At 39.3% G+C, this 15739-nt stretch overlaps 1 protein-coding gene across 2 annotated transcripts in view; it reads left to right on the forward strand.

Annotated features, from left to right (window-relative positions):
* The window catches only part of THSD7B (thrombospondin type 1 domain containing 7B), a 484955-nt gene that overhangs the window by 206781 nt on the left and 262435 nt on the right, over nucleotides 1–15739 (forward strand). For both annotated transcript variants that reach the window (XM_074967286.1, XM_074967287.1), the window contains exons 6-7: nucleotides 714–869; nucleotides 2500–2697. In XM_074967286.1, the coding sequence (XP_074823387.1) occupies nucleotides 714–869; nucleotides 2500–2697 (354 nt within the window). The remainder of the gene's footprint in view (nucleotides 1–713; nucleotides 870–2499; nucleotides 2698–15739) is intronic.

The following is a 15739-nucleotide window of genomic DNA, read 5'->3' on the forward strand; positions in this document are numbered from 1 at the left end:
TTGTGTGTGTGGCTTTTGGAGGGGGGTGAGGGGGTGAGAGAACCTGGATTTCTGCAGGAAATGGCCCACCTTGATTATCATACACATTGTGAAGAGAGTGGTCACTTTGGATGGGCTATTACCAGCAAGAGAGTGAGTTTGTCTGTGGGGGGCGGAGGGTGAGAAAACCTGGATTTGTGCTGGAAATGGTCCATCTTGATGATCACTTTAGATAAGCTATTACCAGCAGGAGAGTGGGGTGGGAGGAGGTATTGTTTCATGGTGTCTGTGTATATAATAATGTCTTCTGCAATTTCCACAGTATGCATCCGATGAAGTGAGCTATAGCTCACGAAAGCTCATGCTCAAATAAATTGGTTAGTCTCTAAGGTGCCACAAGTACTCCTTTTCATTTTTACATAGTTACTTTTCAGAGAGAAAATACAGCTGGTACTCTGATTCAGCAGTCCAGTCCTAGACTGGAAAGCCCTTAAGCATGTGCTTAACATAAGCCTGCATTTAACTGCTTTTCTGAACAGGGATGGACTTAAGCAATGCTTAAATATTTTGCCTTAGAACATAAAACTCTTTGGGTCAGGTAGATTCTTTTTTGCTGCTTATTTAGGGCCTAGCAGATTTGGTTTGCTCCAGGGAACAAATGCCAATAGTAAATTCAGAAGCTCTGTGAAGTTTGTATGAATGAAACTACAGCCCATAACTTTTTTTCTCTTTAGTCACTAGGCCTGTTGACAAGAAGTTGTGTGTTGGCCCTTCTCCCTCTGCCTCCCAGCTGTGCAATGTTCCATGTTCTTCTGACTGCTTGGTTTCCTCCTGGTCTGCCTGGGGACCCTGTGTTCATGAAAACTGCCAGGATCGCCAGGGAAGAAAAGGTGCATTTAACTGTTTCTCTCATATGCTACAGCCTGTAATTAGATTTGAATTAAACTAAACGCCAGCATGTTAGGATAGGAATTTAAAATCAATTGGATCCAAATGTGGTTTCCTATTGAATTCATTTGATATAAGTTAGAACCCACAGGTGGATCCTAGGGTAGAAGGTGGCCTTTGATGTTGTAGGCTATTGTTCTTGAAAAATACGGGTGAGATCCTCATCCCTAGTCCAGCCCCTCTATGTTCGGTAAAAGGTCTGGAGAGACATAAAGGGGCTCTAAAAGTCTTCTGAGAACCTTCTCAAAAGTCTTGATGTAGGGGGCATGCTGGGTGTGGAGCTGGAAGGTGGGAGGAGAATGTCAGGCTCAGCGTTTCAGCATGTATCAGTGCGGAGATTCCAGGCAGTGCTGGGGGCTCTGCTGAGTCAATGAGAACGTTGCTTGATGCAGAATGGCTGAGCACCATGGTAAATCCACTAACTCAAACCATGGATATAGCTAGTCTATACTCTATCATATCCAAAACAAACCCATGCTGAAAGACACTTACTTGCGTACTAGCTCCACTATTGAATATAGCATTGTTTTCATTCAAATGGCATTAAATTATGTACTCAATTATTTTTGTAACCTTTTTGTTCCCAATTTTAAATTTGAATCTCCCACTTTTAGAGGATGTTATTTTGAGGGGTCCAATATGAATTATATATCTTCATAAAGCAGAGTAATTATTTCTCAGTAAACTGGTCTTCTGTATCTCATAACAAAACTTTTAAATCTGAGTCCCAGAAAGAGGTTAACTGTACTTTAGATTTTGAATTACTTGTTTGGTTGTCTTTATCTTTTTAAAATTGTATTGTCATCATGATATATATATATATCATGATGACAATACAGTAGTTCTTACTTTATGTTGATGTATATGTTTTACATCCAAGTTCAATGAAAAGGGATGTATTGGATTAAATGGCAGTGGAATTGCAGGATTGTGGAAATCAAGACTCCTGGAATTCTGCAACCAACATTACGTTTGCAGTGACAACACTGTAAATATATAGAGATACAATCTGTCTTTTTTTGAAGACAACAGGATTGCCTGTGCAAGGCCAGTGGGGTTGCAAATATCTAGAAGGCCTTATGAATAAGGCTAAGATTTAGCCATGGGTATTCTTAGTAAAAGTCATGGACAGGTCATGGGCAATAAACAAAAATCCACGGCCCCGTGACCTGTCCATGACTTGTACTATATACCCTGTGTTGTGGGGGGCGCTGGGAGCACAGCTGCTGGTCTGGAGGGGAGTGGGGTCTGGGGTACTCACTGGTGCTCGGGGGGGGGGAGGAAGGAGGCAGGCGCAGGGGGTAGCCTGGAGCTGCCGCCGCCACCACTGCTGGTTGGGGGTGACCGTGCTGGCCCAGGACCGCCACTGCTGGCGGGGTGGGAGGCGGTGTGGCTGGAATCTGTGACCTCCGTGACAGACTCGCAGCCTTACTTATGAGCATTGCTATGCAGTTTTTTAATTAAAAATATAGTTTGAAATGCCATAGAATTCCACATGCCCTATATATCAACTTTTGCAGGCAAAATATCTTAATACTGATGATAAAAAATGTCTCTGTTCTGTCTTTTTAGGATTTAGAATGAGACAAAGGCATGTTATTATGGAACCCATTGGTACATCTCAGGGTTGTCCACACTTAGTAGAATTTATTCCTTGTGAAGACCCAATCTGTTACCAGTGGGTCATTTCTGAAGGAGTATGTGTACCTGATCATGGAAAATGTGGGCATGGAAATCGCATACTGACAGCCATATGCAAGAATAATAAAGGTAGGTGCAGCTACTTTTAAGTTGGTCACCTTTAAATTTGCACATTGTTTTGTGTGTTCCTTTAAAATCTATTTTTGTTAAAGGGCAATTGCAAAAACTTATTATAGCAGTATATTTAATTTAATGTGAAACACCAGATTTTAGAATGGGATCTGCGTTTCCCCAAAATATAGAGCTATTATCTGGGATTGTGGATTGAGCCCATCCCTGATTAAAACAAAATGACTCACTGCCAGAAGTCATTTATTGCTCCTATGACTTATATTGCACCCCTCCCTAAACTAATATATTAGTAGTGTAATATTAATGGCCTGATTCCGCCCATTTACTTCCTGCATTCATGTTATAATACTTATGCCAATATGCCAATACTCTCATAGAGGTCAATAGGACTGTTTGAATACGATTACTCAGCATGAGTAAGTGTGTCAGAATCAGGCTCTTTGTATTTCCACGAACGTAGCACTAAATTCTTTCACAACAAATTTGGAATACTTTTCTCATCATAACAGCTGTTTAAGAGCGCATACTGAGGAAAGCCTAGTTGTGATGCCAAGATTAATTATGCTACAAGAATCTGATATGTAAATGAAAAGATTTGTGCTGATTTGTGCTGAAATGAAAGATTTGAGCTTTTGTATTTACTTGCCAGCAGTTTGAGACTGACCCTGTGTTCAGTTTACAACTTGTTAATAATGCATAAAGCATATATTTTATAGGAAGTTTACAAACAAGCAATGAGAGCTTATTTCTCATATACAATTTGAAATGCAGCCAACAGTTTCATCATTCTCGATAAGGTCAATGTTGTCAGATCTCTTGATTCTATTACGTAAGGCATGATTTTGCAGCCCTTAATCACAGTGAGTTGTACTATCAGGTCAAAACTGGCAAAGTTTGGAACTTGCCAGTTTAATGCTATATCTGAGATGGAGATGATTCTTCCATTGCATGGTGTTTGAACAGGAAACAGTTCCAAGTCTATAACAAGTTGAGTTAATTGGCAAGTGTTTAAGAATATGTTGAGAGATATGGTGCATTAGAACCTGATCAACAATTAAATAACAGCTGCTAATCTGCTGAAGAGCAAAGATCCCTTTGAAATATGTATTAATGTTTGTGGCTTTCTTGTGTTCTTAGACTTAGCGGGCCAAATTCTCAGCTGCTGTAAATAGCTCCAGTGGAGTTAGGGGGTATCTGAGTGTCTTCTAAGTGGTCTCTGGGGTGATGTGGTAATAATTTAGGCTGAATTCTGCAGTGACGTATGTGCAGGTGGATCCTTGAGCTGGTGTGAACCCCACTGAGGCTACCCACTGGTGCAAGGGTTCATCTGTGTGCATCTTTTGGCAGGATTGGGGTCTTAAACTTGTGTCAACTTCAAACTCAGAGAAAACATGCAAGGTCACAAACTCACAAACCTGGGGTGATCTCTGATCATGGCAGCATGTTGCTCTGTAGTAATTATATGTGCTGAGACATCCCAATTTTGGGGTCTCTCTCTGCCGGTCTGTCCAACAAGAAATTGGAACTTTCTATGTAGCTTTTTCACTTTCAGCCATTCAGCTCATGATGAGCAATGTGGGAGGGGTTTTTTTTTTTTTGGTTCTATCAGTTTTCCTTTCAGATTTAAAGAGTGCTTTTCAGTTAGTCTCCTTGAGAATGGAAAAAATATATATATTCTGAATGACTACTGGAAATGAGAGAGTGATTGAAATCTTTCTTCTAGCATTGCAAGAGTAGCACAAAAGTCCCTTTGAATTTCAGCTGGGGATTTTGGACAGTTTCTTTATTGTCACTATAACCGAATGTTTGTTTTGCTTGTCCAATCCTAATTTGGGAGATTTCACAAGACATACCATAGCTCATTTGACATGTTGGAAACATTCATGGATGCTCTTTTAAAACTTTTCTCAATCTCTATTGCAGCAGGATTTACTTACCACAGAGTCATAGAAATCAAAGTTGAAAAAAGGGCTGTTTGTCTTGTTCATCCTTCTATGACTCTACTTAATACCATTAATTGCTTTGGCTACAGTTTCCACTCCTTACACAGTGCTATCTTAGGCAAAATTGCCATAGAAATCAATGGGATATTTGCCTAAATAAGAACTTTGGGACTGAGCATCAAAATTGCTCAGTGTCTCCAATGGGACTAGTGACTAAACTGAGCTATGATTGACCTCTTAAGAGGAAGTTGTGACAAATCACAAGGCACACCAGCTATGGCTGCAATAGAATAAAAGCTGTACTAATACTTAGAACTTACACAGTTGATGCATGTTCAAAGCACTGCATTAACTATTGTCCTGATGTAAAGCTTTAGCATAGCTGCTTTACATGCTGATAGGTTCATTAGTCTCAGCTGCCTTTTTGGTGTCTACTGCTGCATCCTGAAATCCAGTCACTTGTCTAGTCCTCTGATGCCAGTGTGCTATCCAATATTCATGTCAGTATTCAGCACTGCATACACCTTCAAGATTGCTGACTTACTGAAGAGACAAAGAATAAATTATTTGGGCCGTGGAATGTTACAAAACCAACCCCTATTTCCTTGATGAATGTAATACCTCATTAACAATAAAGTTCAGGTTGTGACAGGTACATTGAATTTAGAATACTCTGGTGGTTCTGTGTATGCTTGCATACCCGATTTCTTCCTCTTGATATTAGTGCCAGCCTTTTCTCCATGGCCGTCTTTTTAATTATTACTGTATGTCAGTTTATCTTTTTTAACATTTCAGGGACACTGTTCTATCAATCCTTGCCCTGTTGGTAACTAATCTTGAAGAAACCACAAAAGTAACCATTAATATTTTCTGGAGTTCCAAATGTGTCCATGTACCTAACCCCCGTGTCATTTGCCTCTCTTGGTTTTATAATATAGATTAAAAATATTAGAGTAATAGTTCATTTTGATTTCAGCTGCGGTTGTGATCTATGTACATTAATTTGCAATGCTCTTTCTTTAGGAATGGTAAAAAAAAATCTCCCTTTTTCTGTGACACTTCTAAAGGACTCTGGCATAGGAAGGTCAAGCTTAGCTTTGAATCCTCGTAGTTGTCTTAAGTGGCCATTTATTTGAGTACACAAGATTTAGACAGAATGAGAACAGAGGGTTATTTCAATGATGTATCTAAAGATTCCAGTGTTTCTTATAAGACTTCTTTGCCAAAGCAGTATCTTTTCTTAAGGGATACATACCAACTTCAATCACATTCCATTTCATTGTACTTCCTATGTTATTAGACTAGACATCTAGGATGTTTTTTGTTTCTTAAATCTGCTGTTCCAGACAGAGGATGGCCATGTAATGCTGGTTTAGTGATCCATAGCTCAGGATGTCCGAGGAGGTTCTGTAACTAGAAGCCAGAGCCCATATCTTTATAATTTGCTCTGGAGCTTTTTTCATGGCTCAGTTATGGTTAGAGTTGTGGGGAGTGCAGGAGGATTACAGAGTTCATAATCTCTATTCATAATCATCTAATTACCTTGTGCTCTGCCTGTCAGTTTCTTGCATGCATTTGTTGACTCTCATCTTATTCTTAGATTGTAAACTATTTGGGACAGACCATCTTTTTGCTGTGTGTGAGAACAGTGCCTGGCACAACAAGGGCGGGAGGGATCCTTGACTGATGCCCTGAAGCAGTACTACAATACAAATACAAATAATATAATAAAACGGATAAAAGGAAATAATTTGTATAATGGAGAGGGATTTATACAAGATGTCTCATCCAAATAAAATATTACCATAAGTGGGTTTTTATTTAATTACTTAGCAGTTACTTCATTAGCAAGACACATTACTTGAAAGATCAGTGTGCAAAATGGTAGGCAGGGGAAAGACAAGGAAAGCTTAAAGACATCTGAGAAAAGATGCATGTGGTAGTATCATGGATTAGATTATTAAATTATATCCTTAGCAGATCTGGGTGTATAATTCAAAACAAGTAGTTTCTATGACAACTCAACCTTTTCTCTGTTCACAAATGATCTGTGAGCTGAGCATGGTTTTCTCTAATTTGTTGTTTGAAATTGCTCAACAAATAATTTCTGTGAATAATTCTCCGTCTTTAACATTTTCCTGGGGAGTTTGTTGCCAGTATTTGATAGTTGAGCTCTTTTGATTGGACACGTAGGTGAGAGCGTGTATTGCTGTTCCCTGATTGGGTGAGAGTAACTCTTGAAATATTCATTCATTTTTTCTTTGCACAAATATTGTCCATTTGCCTAAATTTCACTTGTTTCTGTGAACAGTTCCTGCCAGTAAACTTGCTTTCCTAAAATATTCTTGGTTAGTGGATACAAAGACATGAACAACTCTTCTTTAAAAATACAAATAAATATTGGAGCAGTATTTTTTGAAAAATTCATATCGCTCTAGGTGGCTCTCCAGGTACTACTTGGTAGTGGCATGTGCACTTGAAGGTTGTATGTCAAGAATGAATATTCCATACTGTACCTAGAAGGAAACTCAAGATTGTAATAGCATTGAGAGCAAGATCTGTATGTAAAAAGGTCAATCCATTTAGGAGGTTAAATTTGCGTGGCTGTGTACGAAATTTCCCAATTTTTCATTTAGGTACCAAGAAAAATTAATGTTGAAACACTGTTATTGTCTAAAGTTCAGATGGAGAGATGTGGGAACTGTCTTAATTATTAGTATATTCCCCCATCCATATTAAAGATGGCTTTTTTTAAAGCAATTGTAAATAGATTGAAGCAATATAAATGCTAAAGAGAAGCGTTGGAGTGTGATTTTAACAAATGTATGTTGTGTTACATGTTGGCTGTGAACAAACAAGGGCTGTGGTTTGTAGTGCATTCTGGTTTCTCTGTTACATACTTAAAATAAATGAAATGAAATAAAAAGCTTTCATAATATAACTAGTGTGACTCATGCAAATAATCTATCAGTTTTTTCAAGTATTTAAGAAATGCTGGCATCTTAAAAATGATTATAAGGAGGGGTAAATTAAAATAGTTTCTACAGTCCTATGGACTGAATCTTAGCTATTGGCAATGTCTGTAAATTGATTATAAAATGTTTGGGTTTTTTTATTTTAAAGTCGATCAATGGTGTTCCGCTAGTCAGCAATCTGCTTTATTGTAATACCCATAGAGCCATTTGTTAATTTGCTTTTTGCTGGTCCAATACCTAGCAAGAAACCAAATTAATAAACCAAAATAAATGTCTATGTGATCAAACAGAAGAAGAAATATTTTGAAATAAATTAGCAAAAATTGGTAAGTCTTGCAATAGTACTCTAGAAAGCAAACACTATCTTTCTGTGATTTCACTGGTTTAATATTTTCATACCATGCTTCTAGATACTAACTAGGGTGACCAGATGTCCCAATTTTATAGGGACAGTTCCGATATTTGATGCTTTTGCTTATATAGGCACCTATTACCCCAGGGCATCCTGTCCCGATTTTTCACATTTGCTATCTGGTCATCCTAATACTAACTATAATCAAATAAGTTTTATTTCTAGTTAGGGGTAAAACAAGAGAATGGAGGACATGAGAAATGTACGATCGGATCATATGCAGTGCTGAGCACTCTCAACACCTCTTCACGCCGCAGGTTTCGGACCTTACTGATATTGGAGTTCTTTAAACTGTGTGGGACTTTGTAAAGATTATAGTCCTAGAAATAGAACATACTATTGTCCTTATTGTGGGAGCTGTCTTGGTGGCAGAACACTTTAGTAAAGTATTCTCATTGAGGCTGATAATAGAATGAAAAACCAATTGGCTGCAAGCAACAATAATAACTTAAGCAAAGGGAGTTAGCAGACGTAGATCTAGCTGTAATTATACCTCATGTCAACACAAGGAACCTTAGCAGTGATAGATATGGGTCTGCACAAGCAACAGGAAAGAACATTTATGAAAATCAATTCTTGCTGTGTGAAAAATGAATCATTATCATCATTTTAACTGTGTTACTTTGGGCTGATTTAAACAATTTTGTGCTTCTAACACTGGCATTTTAAAGACAGGCTCAGGAGTTTTTACAAGGGCTGGTGAATGCAAGAAGCATACAAAACAGGAATATTCTTTAGAGTTTGTTTACTTGTTAAGAATTTGATGCTGGTTTTCATAATGACCATTTTTAAACGTATTAATCCTATTGGTAGGTTTGCTTTTTAGAAGGAATCTATTTAATACTTCTAATGGCTCCAGTCACACATAGGTTAAATATGATGATTTCCTTTTATTTAACCATGTTTACTTTTAGAAACAATGCTTTGGGTTTTACACAGTCAGTGCTTGGAACTGGAAAGCATTTACATCACTCCAGCTCCCCCCCCCCGGGGCAGTTTGACCTTCAAATCACAACATTCTGATTACTATGTTGATATTTCTGTCCCATTCCCCTACTTCATCGTTGTCACAGCGGGATTAAGGCAATGCAGGGCTCCAGGCACACCATGTGACAGGCTCCTATGGCTCCACTACTGTAGCCCTGAACAGTGACCTTGCCCCTTACTTGGAGTGGCAGGCAGTGGCGTGGAGGCATCCTTCTAACATGAGGAGCAGCAGCAAGGATCCCTTCTGTCATTCAGAGAGGCAAGTGTTTGGCAGCAGGGAGGCTCACCCTGGTATCTTCCAAAGGTCGTCCAGGCCTACTGCACTCTTATTCTCCTGCCATACAGAGTCCTCTGTTCAGATGTGTTGGTGGGCCCCATCCCAGTGCAGTGTGTCTTGGAGTCAGCACTTTGTTGATATGCATCGGGAAGTTTGCCCCTCTCAGAGCTTTTTTTATTTTTTTTTTTTAAAGCTATCTACAGACTTAGGCAAACTCCACTATATTAGTTACACTCAGGTCACGTTTTGGATCTTTTACTCACAATCATGAGGGATAAAAACATACGTTCTTTTTTAACATGAAAAAATAAATTTGAAATATGTAAATGTAAGCTCAGATTCAGGATCTGTTGCCCTAGGTATGGACCAATAGTAGTTATACCCTAATGCATTATTGTTTTTGTTCTCTTTATCAGATATGTACATGCTCAATTTAACTGTGAGGTGATTTTAGCAGCCAATAATCTCATACACTGGCACAGTCGGGGTTAAGGCTGTACCATTTGAGAGCCGAGATTCTGAATTGCTATTAGCTCTACCAGTTCTTGAGAAAGCAGTCGCTGAAATCCTGTTGGAATTCAAGTGGGGACTGAAGGGAAGCACGGTAATCAGAGTGATGTCATTTTAAGATCAAATATTGTGATCTGCCTGGGCTTAAAAGGAATACACTATACCAGAAATGAGTAAATAAATAATTTTTGGCTGAGTGCTGATGTTTTGAGGGGAAGGAGGGAGGGTTTTTTCAGCTGATATTATTTGTTGCATTTGAACTGAATTCGCAAATAGTTTTGGTGCCTGATTTATTTATTATTAACTGAAAAAATTTCACCCTGCTCTAATCTATGCCGCTGGAAGGCTGTGGACTCTTTGGGGAGGGATACTAATTGTGGTGTTCTTAGCTACATAACTATATATCTTTTTTCCTGTATGCCACAACTTTCAAACTCTAAGAACTATTGAGACAGCCAGCCATGTGTGTTCAGTTCAGTCTAGGCTGCCACAAAAAATGTGCACCCTCAAGGAGATTTTATGCTACTTTCTTGTCTCTGGTTAATCTAAAATAATTCATTTAGACAGAAAAAAGTGTTTGTGAATGGAAAAATACTTACAAAGCTTTCAAAATTATTTTGAGATCCTCAGGTAAAAGATGCTGTAAGTTCAAAGTATTTTATTGATAAAAGTATTTTATTTTATTTATTCCTTGTTTGATGCATGTAGTTAACAATTTTACTAGGCGTTCTGATTTAAAATGAACCTTTTCGTAGCCCAAGCCCTTATTAATGTTTTGAAGAATTCATTCTGAATTCTCCCATCCCTAATGGATTATTGGCAGTGTACGAAGTTGCAGTTTCTGTTTCATTTCTCAGAGGAGTTGATTTATTCTGTTCAACGTATTGAGTATGTGTTGTAAATTTGTTGCATTCCTGGCTTATGGCTAAGTACATTCTTAAATCTTAGGGAAGAGTGGTACGCTTAGATTCCAGCTGATCCTATAAATAAGAGCAGCATAATCTCACATTTTGATCATTTGTCCTCTTAGAAAATGAACCATGAAATAAATTATTTAGTTGCAAAATTAATATAATGTGCTCATTTTCTGATGCAACATGGAAATGAACCAATCATGGACATAACCTTGAAACAGGGAATGGGGCAAATCAGATTTCCAGATCTACATATATATTAAGCAACGGGGGAGGACTGAATTTACAAAAGAGGACAGATAAAGTGCTGCACCACTAATGATAAGTGATAAATGGGAAAAAAATTAAGAGATAAAAGTTATATGGTTAAGGACTAGGAGCTATTGTCTTTGGTTAAAAGGAACTCCATAAAGCACTGAGACTCAAAAAGGGCCCTCTAAGCTTTATTGATCTTGTTTGCACTGTATGAGCATTAACACAGTGAGAGTTTTGCCTGAATAAGGATGGCTGAAAAACTGTGGGTATGTCTATTCTTTGAGCTGGGGTGTGATTCCCAGCTTGAGGAGACATACCTGCGCTAGTGTTAACAGAGCCAGCGTGATAAAAATAGAGTGACAGTGTGAGTGGCACAGGGGGTAAGTACATAGCTAGCGTCTTTGATGGGTATGTACTGAAGCAGCTAGACCTTCCCACCACTTGTGCTGCCACAGCCATACTTATTTTTACCGTGCTAGCTCAGTTAGGGCTAGTGTGAGTATGTTTCCTCAAGCTGGGAATTACACCCCCAGCTCAAAGGGTAGACATACCCTGAGAACCTCATGATGCATTACATGAGTTATTCGAGTGTAGAACAGCCGAGCCCTTGTGATGGGGAGGTCCCAGATAATTGGAAAAAGGCAAATATAGTGCCCATCTTTTAAAAAGGGAAGAAGAATAATCCCAGGAACCACAGACTGCTTAGCTTCACTCAGTCCCTGGAAAAATCATGGAGCAGGTCCTCAAGAAATACATTTTGAAGCAGTTGGAGGAGAGGAAGGTGATAGGGAACAGTCAACGTTGATTCACCAAGGGCAAGTCATGCCTGACCGACCTGATGCCTTCTATGATGCGATAACTGGCTCTGTGGATATGGGGAAAGCGGTGGATGTGATATATCTTGACTTCAGCAAAGCTTTTGATACAGTTTCCCCCAGTATTCTTGCCAGCAAGTTAAAAAAATATGGATTGGATGAACGGACTATAAGGTGGTTAGAAAGCTGGCTAGATTGTTGGGCTTAACGGGTAGTGATCAACGGCTCGATGTCTTGTTGGCAACCGGTATCAAGCAGAGTGCCCCAAGGATCGGTCCTCAGGCCGGTTTTGTTCAACATCTTCTTTATTAATTGTCTGGTTGATGGGATGGATTGCACCCTCAGCAAGTTCACGGATGGCACTAAGCTGTGGGGAGAGGTAGATATGTTGGAGGGTAGGGATGGGATCCAGAGTGACCTAGACAAAGTGGAGGATTGGGCCACAAGAAATCTGATGAGCTTCAACAAGGACAAGTGCAGAGTCCTGCAGTTAGGATGGAAGAATCCCATGCATTGCTACAGGCTGGGGACCGACTGGCTAAGCGGCATTTCTGCAGACCTGGGGATTACAGTGGATGAGAAGCTGGATATGAGTCAACAGTGTGCCCTTGTTGCCAAGAAGGCTAATGGCATATTGGGGTGCATGAGTAGGACCATTGCCAGCAGATCGAGGGAAGTGATTATTCTCCTCTATTCAGCACTGGTGAGGCCACATCTGGACTCTTGTGTCCAGTTTGGGGCCCCCCACTACAGAAAGGATGTGGACAAATTGGAGAGAGTTATTAGGGGGCTGGGGCACATGACTTATGAGGAGAGGCTGAGGGAACTGGGCTTATTTAGTCTGCAGAAGAGAAGAGTGAGGGGGATTTGATAGTGAGGGGAGTTCCAAAGAAGATGGAGCTAGGCTGTTCTCAGTGGTGGCAGATGACAGAACAAGGAGCAATGGTCTCAAGTTGCAGTGGAGGAGGTCTAGGTTGGATATTAAGAAAAACTATTTCACTAGGAGGGTGGTGAAATCTCCATCCTTAGAGGTTTTTAAGGCCTGGCTTGACAAAGCTCTGGCTGGGATGATTTAATTGGGGTTGGTCCTGCTTTGAGCAGGGGGTTGGACTAGATGATCTCCTGAGGTCTCTTCCAACCCTAATCCTCTATGATTCTTCTTCTATGATTCTATGAATTTAAACTATAGGAGATTATTTGGAATTCTTCTTGGGGAGAGGGGAAACACTCACTATTTTATAAACCACTGGAAACAAAGATCCTGAAAGCGAGACTTTGGAGTCTGTCAGTAAATAGAGGGACTCCTTGGTTCTGATGGATCAAGTTTCTTTACCTACCAAAGGTGTGTAAAGTTGGACTCTCCAAATAATTTGGAGAGACCCCAGGCTCCCCAAAAATAAACACAGCAAACCGCATATAACCACTTAGTCAACCATAAATTCTTGATGCTTTTAGCCCAGTTAACACACCCTGAAAATGTTTCTGAATGACTTCGAATAATTTTCATTAACCATGAACTGGAACTAGGTCTGTAAATATTAGATTACAGCTCTGTTTAACAGTTACTGTACTTGCTAATTCGTTTTAAAATCACAGCTAATAATGTATATATCAAAGCTCTAAATAGGGAACACAAACTAATGTATGGAAACAAAATTATTTCTGCCTGCCCCACACTCCAATATGCTTCTCATATCCTGGCTCCTAGAGGGAGGGAAATCTCTTTTTCCATGTATGGCCGCCTGGGATACTAGATTATAACCTGAGTAATCTATTGCATTGTGGCAACAAGGGCTCTGAGTGTTCCTAGAATCAGGAGTTGGAGTACATGACAGGTGAGCTGCTTTTGCATTCATGGCAGACTGACTTGCCTTTGACCAGACTATCCTATTCGATTTAGCATAGCTCTGAGTTAATGGGTATTATTGGTCTCATCAAGCCCAAACTCAGTAAAATTACTACTATTGCATATATTTTGTAGTTGTCTTTGCAAGCATCCAGGAGCCAGATTATAGATTGTGTACTGCCTTAGATGGGGAACAGAACCATCATTAATTCAAGTAAACAGATAAATTCAAAGCCCTCACAGCGCTATTCTGAAACTGATGCTTATGTAAAGAATTCAGACCCGTTTTAGAACTTTTCGAGGTGGGCAAGTTGCTGTAAAGTAAGGGCAGTGGTATAACATTTTAACACAAACACTTCTATCTTATGAGCATTTTAATAAACTTTACTCATATAAGAGGACTGGCACACATGGTTCACTTGCTTAGGAAGACAGCTGTTCAGAAAGTCTAAATAATTTATGCAGTGATTATGCTTGCAAACATAAATATCAGGTGGTAGATATGCACCTTGAAGTCAGGCATGTCACAGCAAAATTCAGACTAAAGCATGGCTGTGCTTCTTCCGGTTGTGGTATATGCTTTCACTGTGGGACGGTGGGGCTCTTTCCTCCACCTTTATGTCAACCACAAAGAAGGCAGGCAGGATATAGACCCCGCATTATTTTTTAGTACTCGGCTATTTGGCTGGCAGATGTTGTGGTTGGTGATCTTTGATTCAAAAAGGGACAGGCAGGCTGATTAGGGATGAGGCCAAGGCCCATGCTCCCTGTGCTCTATACCAGCAGGTATGAGGGCTGCTGGTGAGGTGCTCCTCACCAAGTGCCCCTTGAAGTATTCTGCCTAAGCGCACAGTCGCATGAGAGCTAAAGTTCCTATTCCCTTAGCTCTTCAGAGAGCAGCGAGGTTATAATTTGGACCTTCTTAATATTCTACTGTAGTTAATGGCTCCCAACCACTTCAAAGGCAGTTTCTAGATCCTCAGATGATCTCAACTGTAAAAATGGAGCATATGGAGAAAGGCAGTCTATTCTATTGTAATGTTCCAAACCACAGAGAGGTCTGGTTCTCACAGGTGCTGAGCACCAGCAACTCCAACAGTAGCAGCAGCAGGTGTTCAGTCCATCTGAAAACCAAGCTTCTTAGAACTTGGAGAATTGAAACAGTTGGGGTTGCACCTTTGAGCATATGGGAATCGCAGCAATTTTGTTTAAGACAAACATCAGCACATTACAACCAGTTGTAGTACTGCCCTTTTTTATTTTAAATGTTATGAAATGAGTTTGACACACGTTGATCTATGTTTGTGATAAAGGTTATCTAAAGAGCATGGTGAGTCTGAGTGACCTGCCAGGCTGTTAAATTGGAGCTGTAGGTTAGAGTCTACTGAGTAGAATCATTAAAATGTATCTTGACAGGTTTCAGAGTAACAGCCGTGTTAGTCTGTATTTGCAAAAAGGAAAGGAGTATTGTGGCTCTAAGGTGCCACAAGTACTCCTTTTCTTTTTTTTAAATGTATCTATCTGTCTAGTTCAAAATATATAATTTTCAGCTGTTCATTCAAGAGGTGCCTACAGCTGGTGAGAAGAATTTTGTTCAGGTCAGCCACCTTTTTTATTCTTTCAATTGCCAGACTAAGAAAATTCTCCACTTACTGTATCTTATAGCAGTGCACTTAAGTTTTTCATTTGAAAAAACTTAGGATAGATTTTTTTTCTCTTCTTTAAGTGGATTCTAGATACAATCCTATATGTATTGCTGTAATGCATAGCTTAAAGAACAATACTTATAAATGCCAATAGCAATGCCCTTTTTACTCTGTGAAACAAAGCATGCAGCATAAAATACACTTTCAACTCTTTTAAAACTAAATATAACTTCACATTTTTATTTTATGAACACAGAGTTTATTTTCTTTTCAGAGATTTTATTCCTCAACACACACTGATTAAACAGGAGGGATATGTAAATGAGCAAAACTGGATGCTTTACACTTTTTTGAGCTCTACTCAAAAATGATTAAATTGTGAACAGATGACAAGTCCTGAAATGATTTTGGAAAAAATGTTTTCAGAAGGGATAGGAAATTGAACAGATTAATGTGGAA

The sequence above is a fragment of the Natator depressus genome, chromosome 11 (genome assembly GCF_965152275.1).
Source record: "Natator depressus isolate rNatDep1 chromosome 11, rNatDep2.hap1, whole genome shotgun sequence".
NCBI classification, from domain to species: domain Eukaryota; kingdom Metazoa; phylum Chordata; order Testudines; family Cheloniidae; genus Natator; species Natator depressus.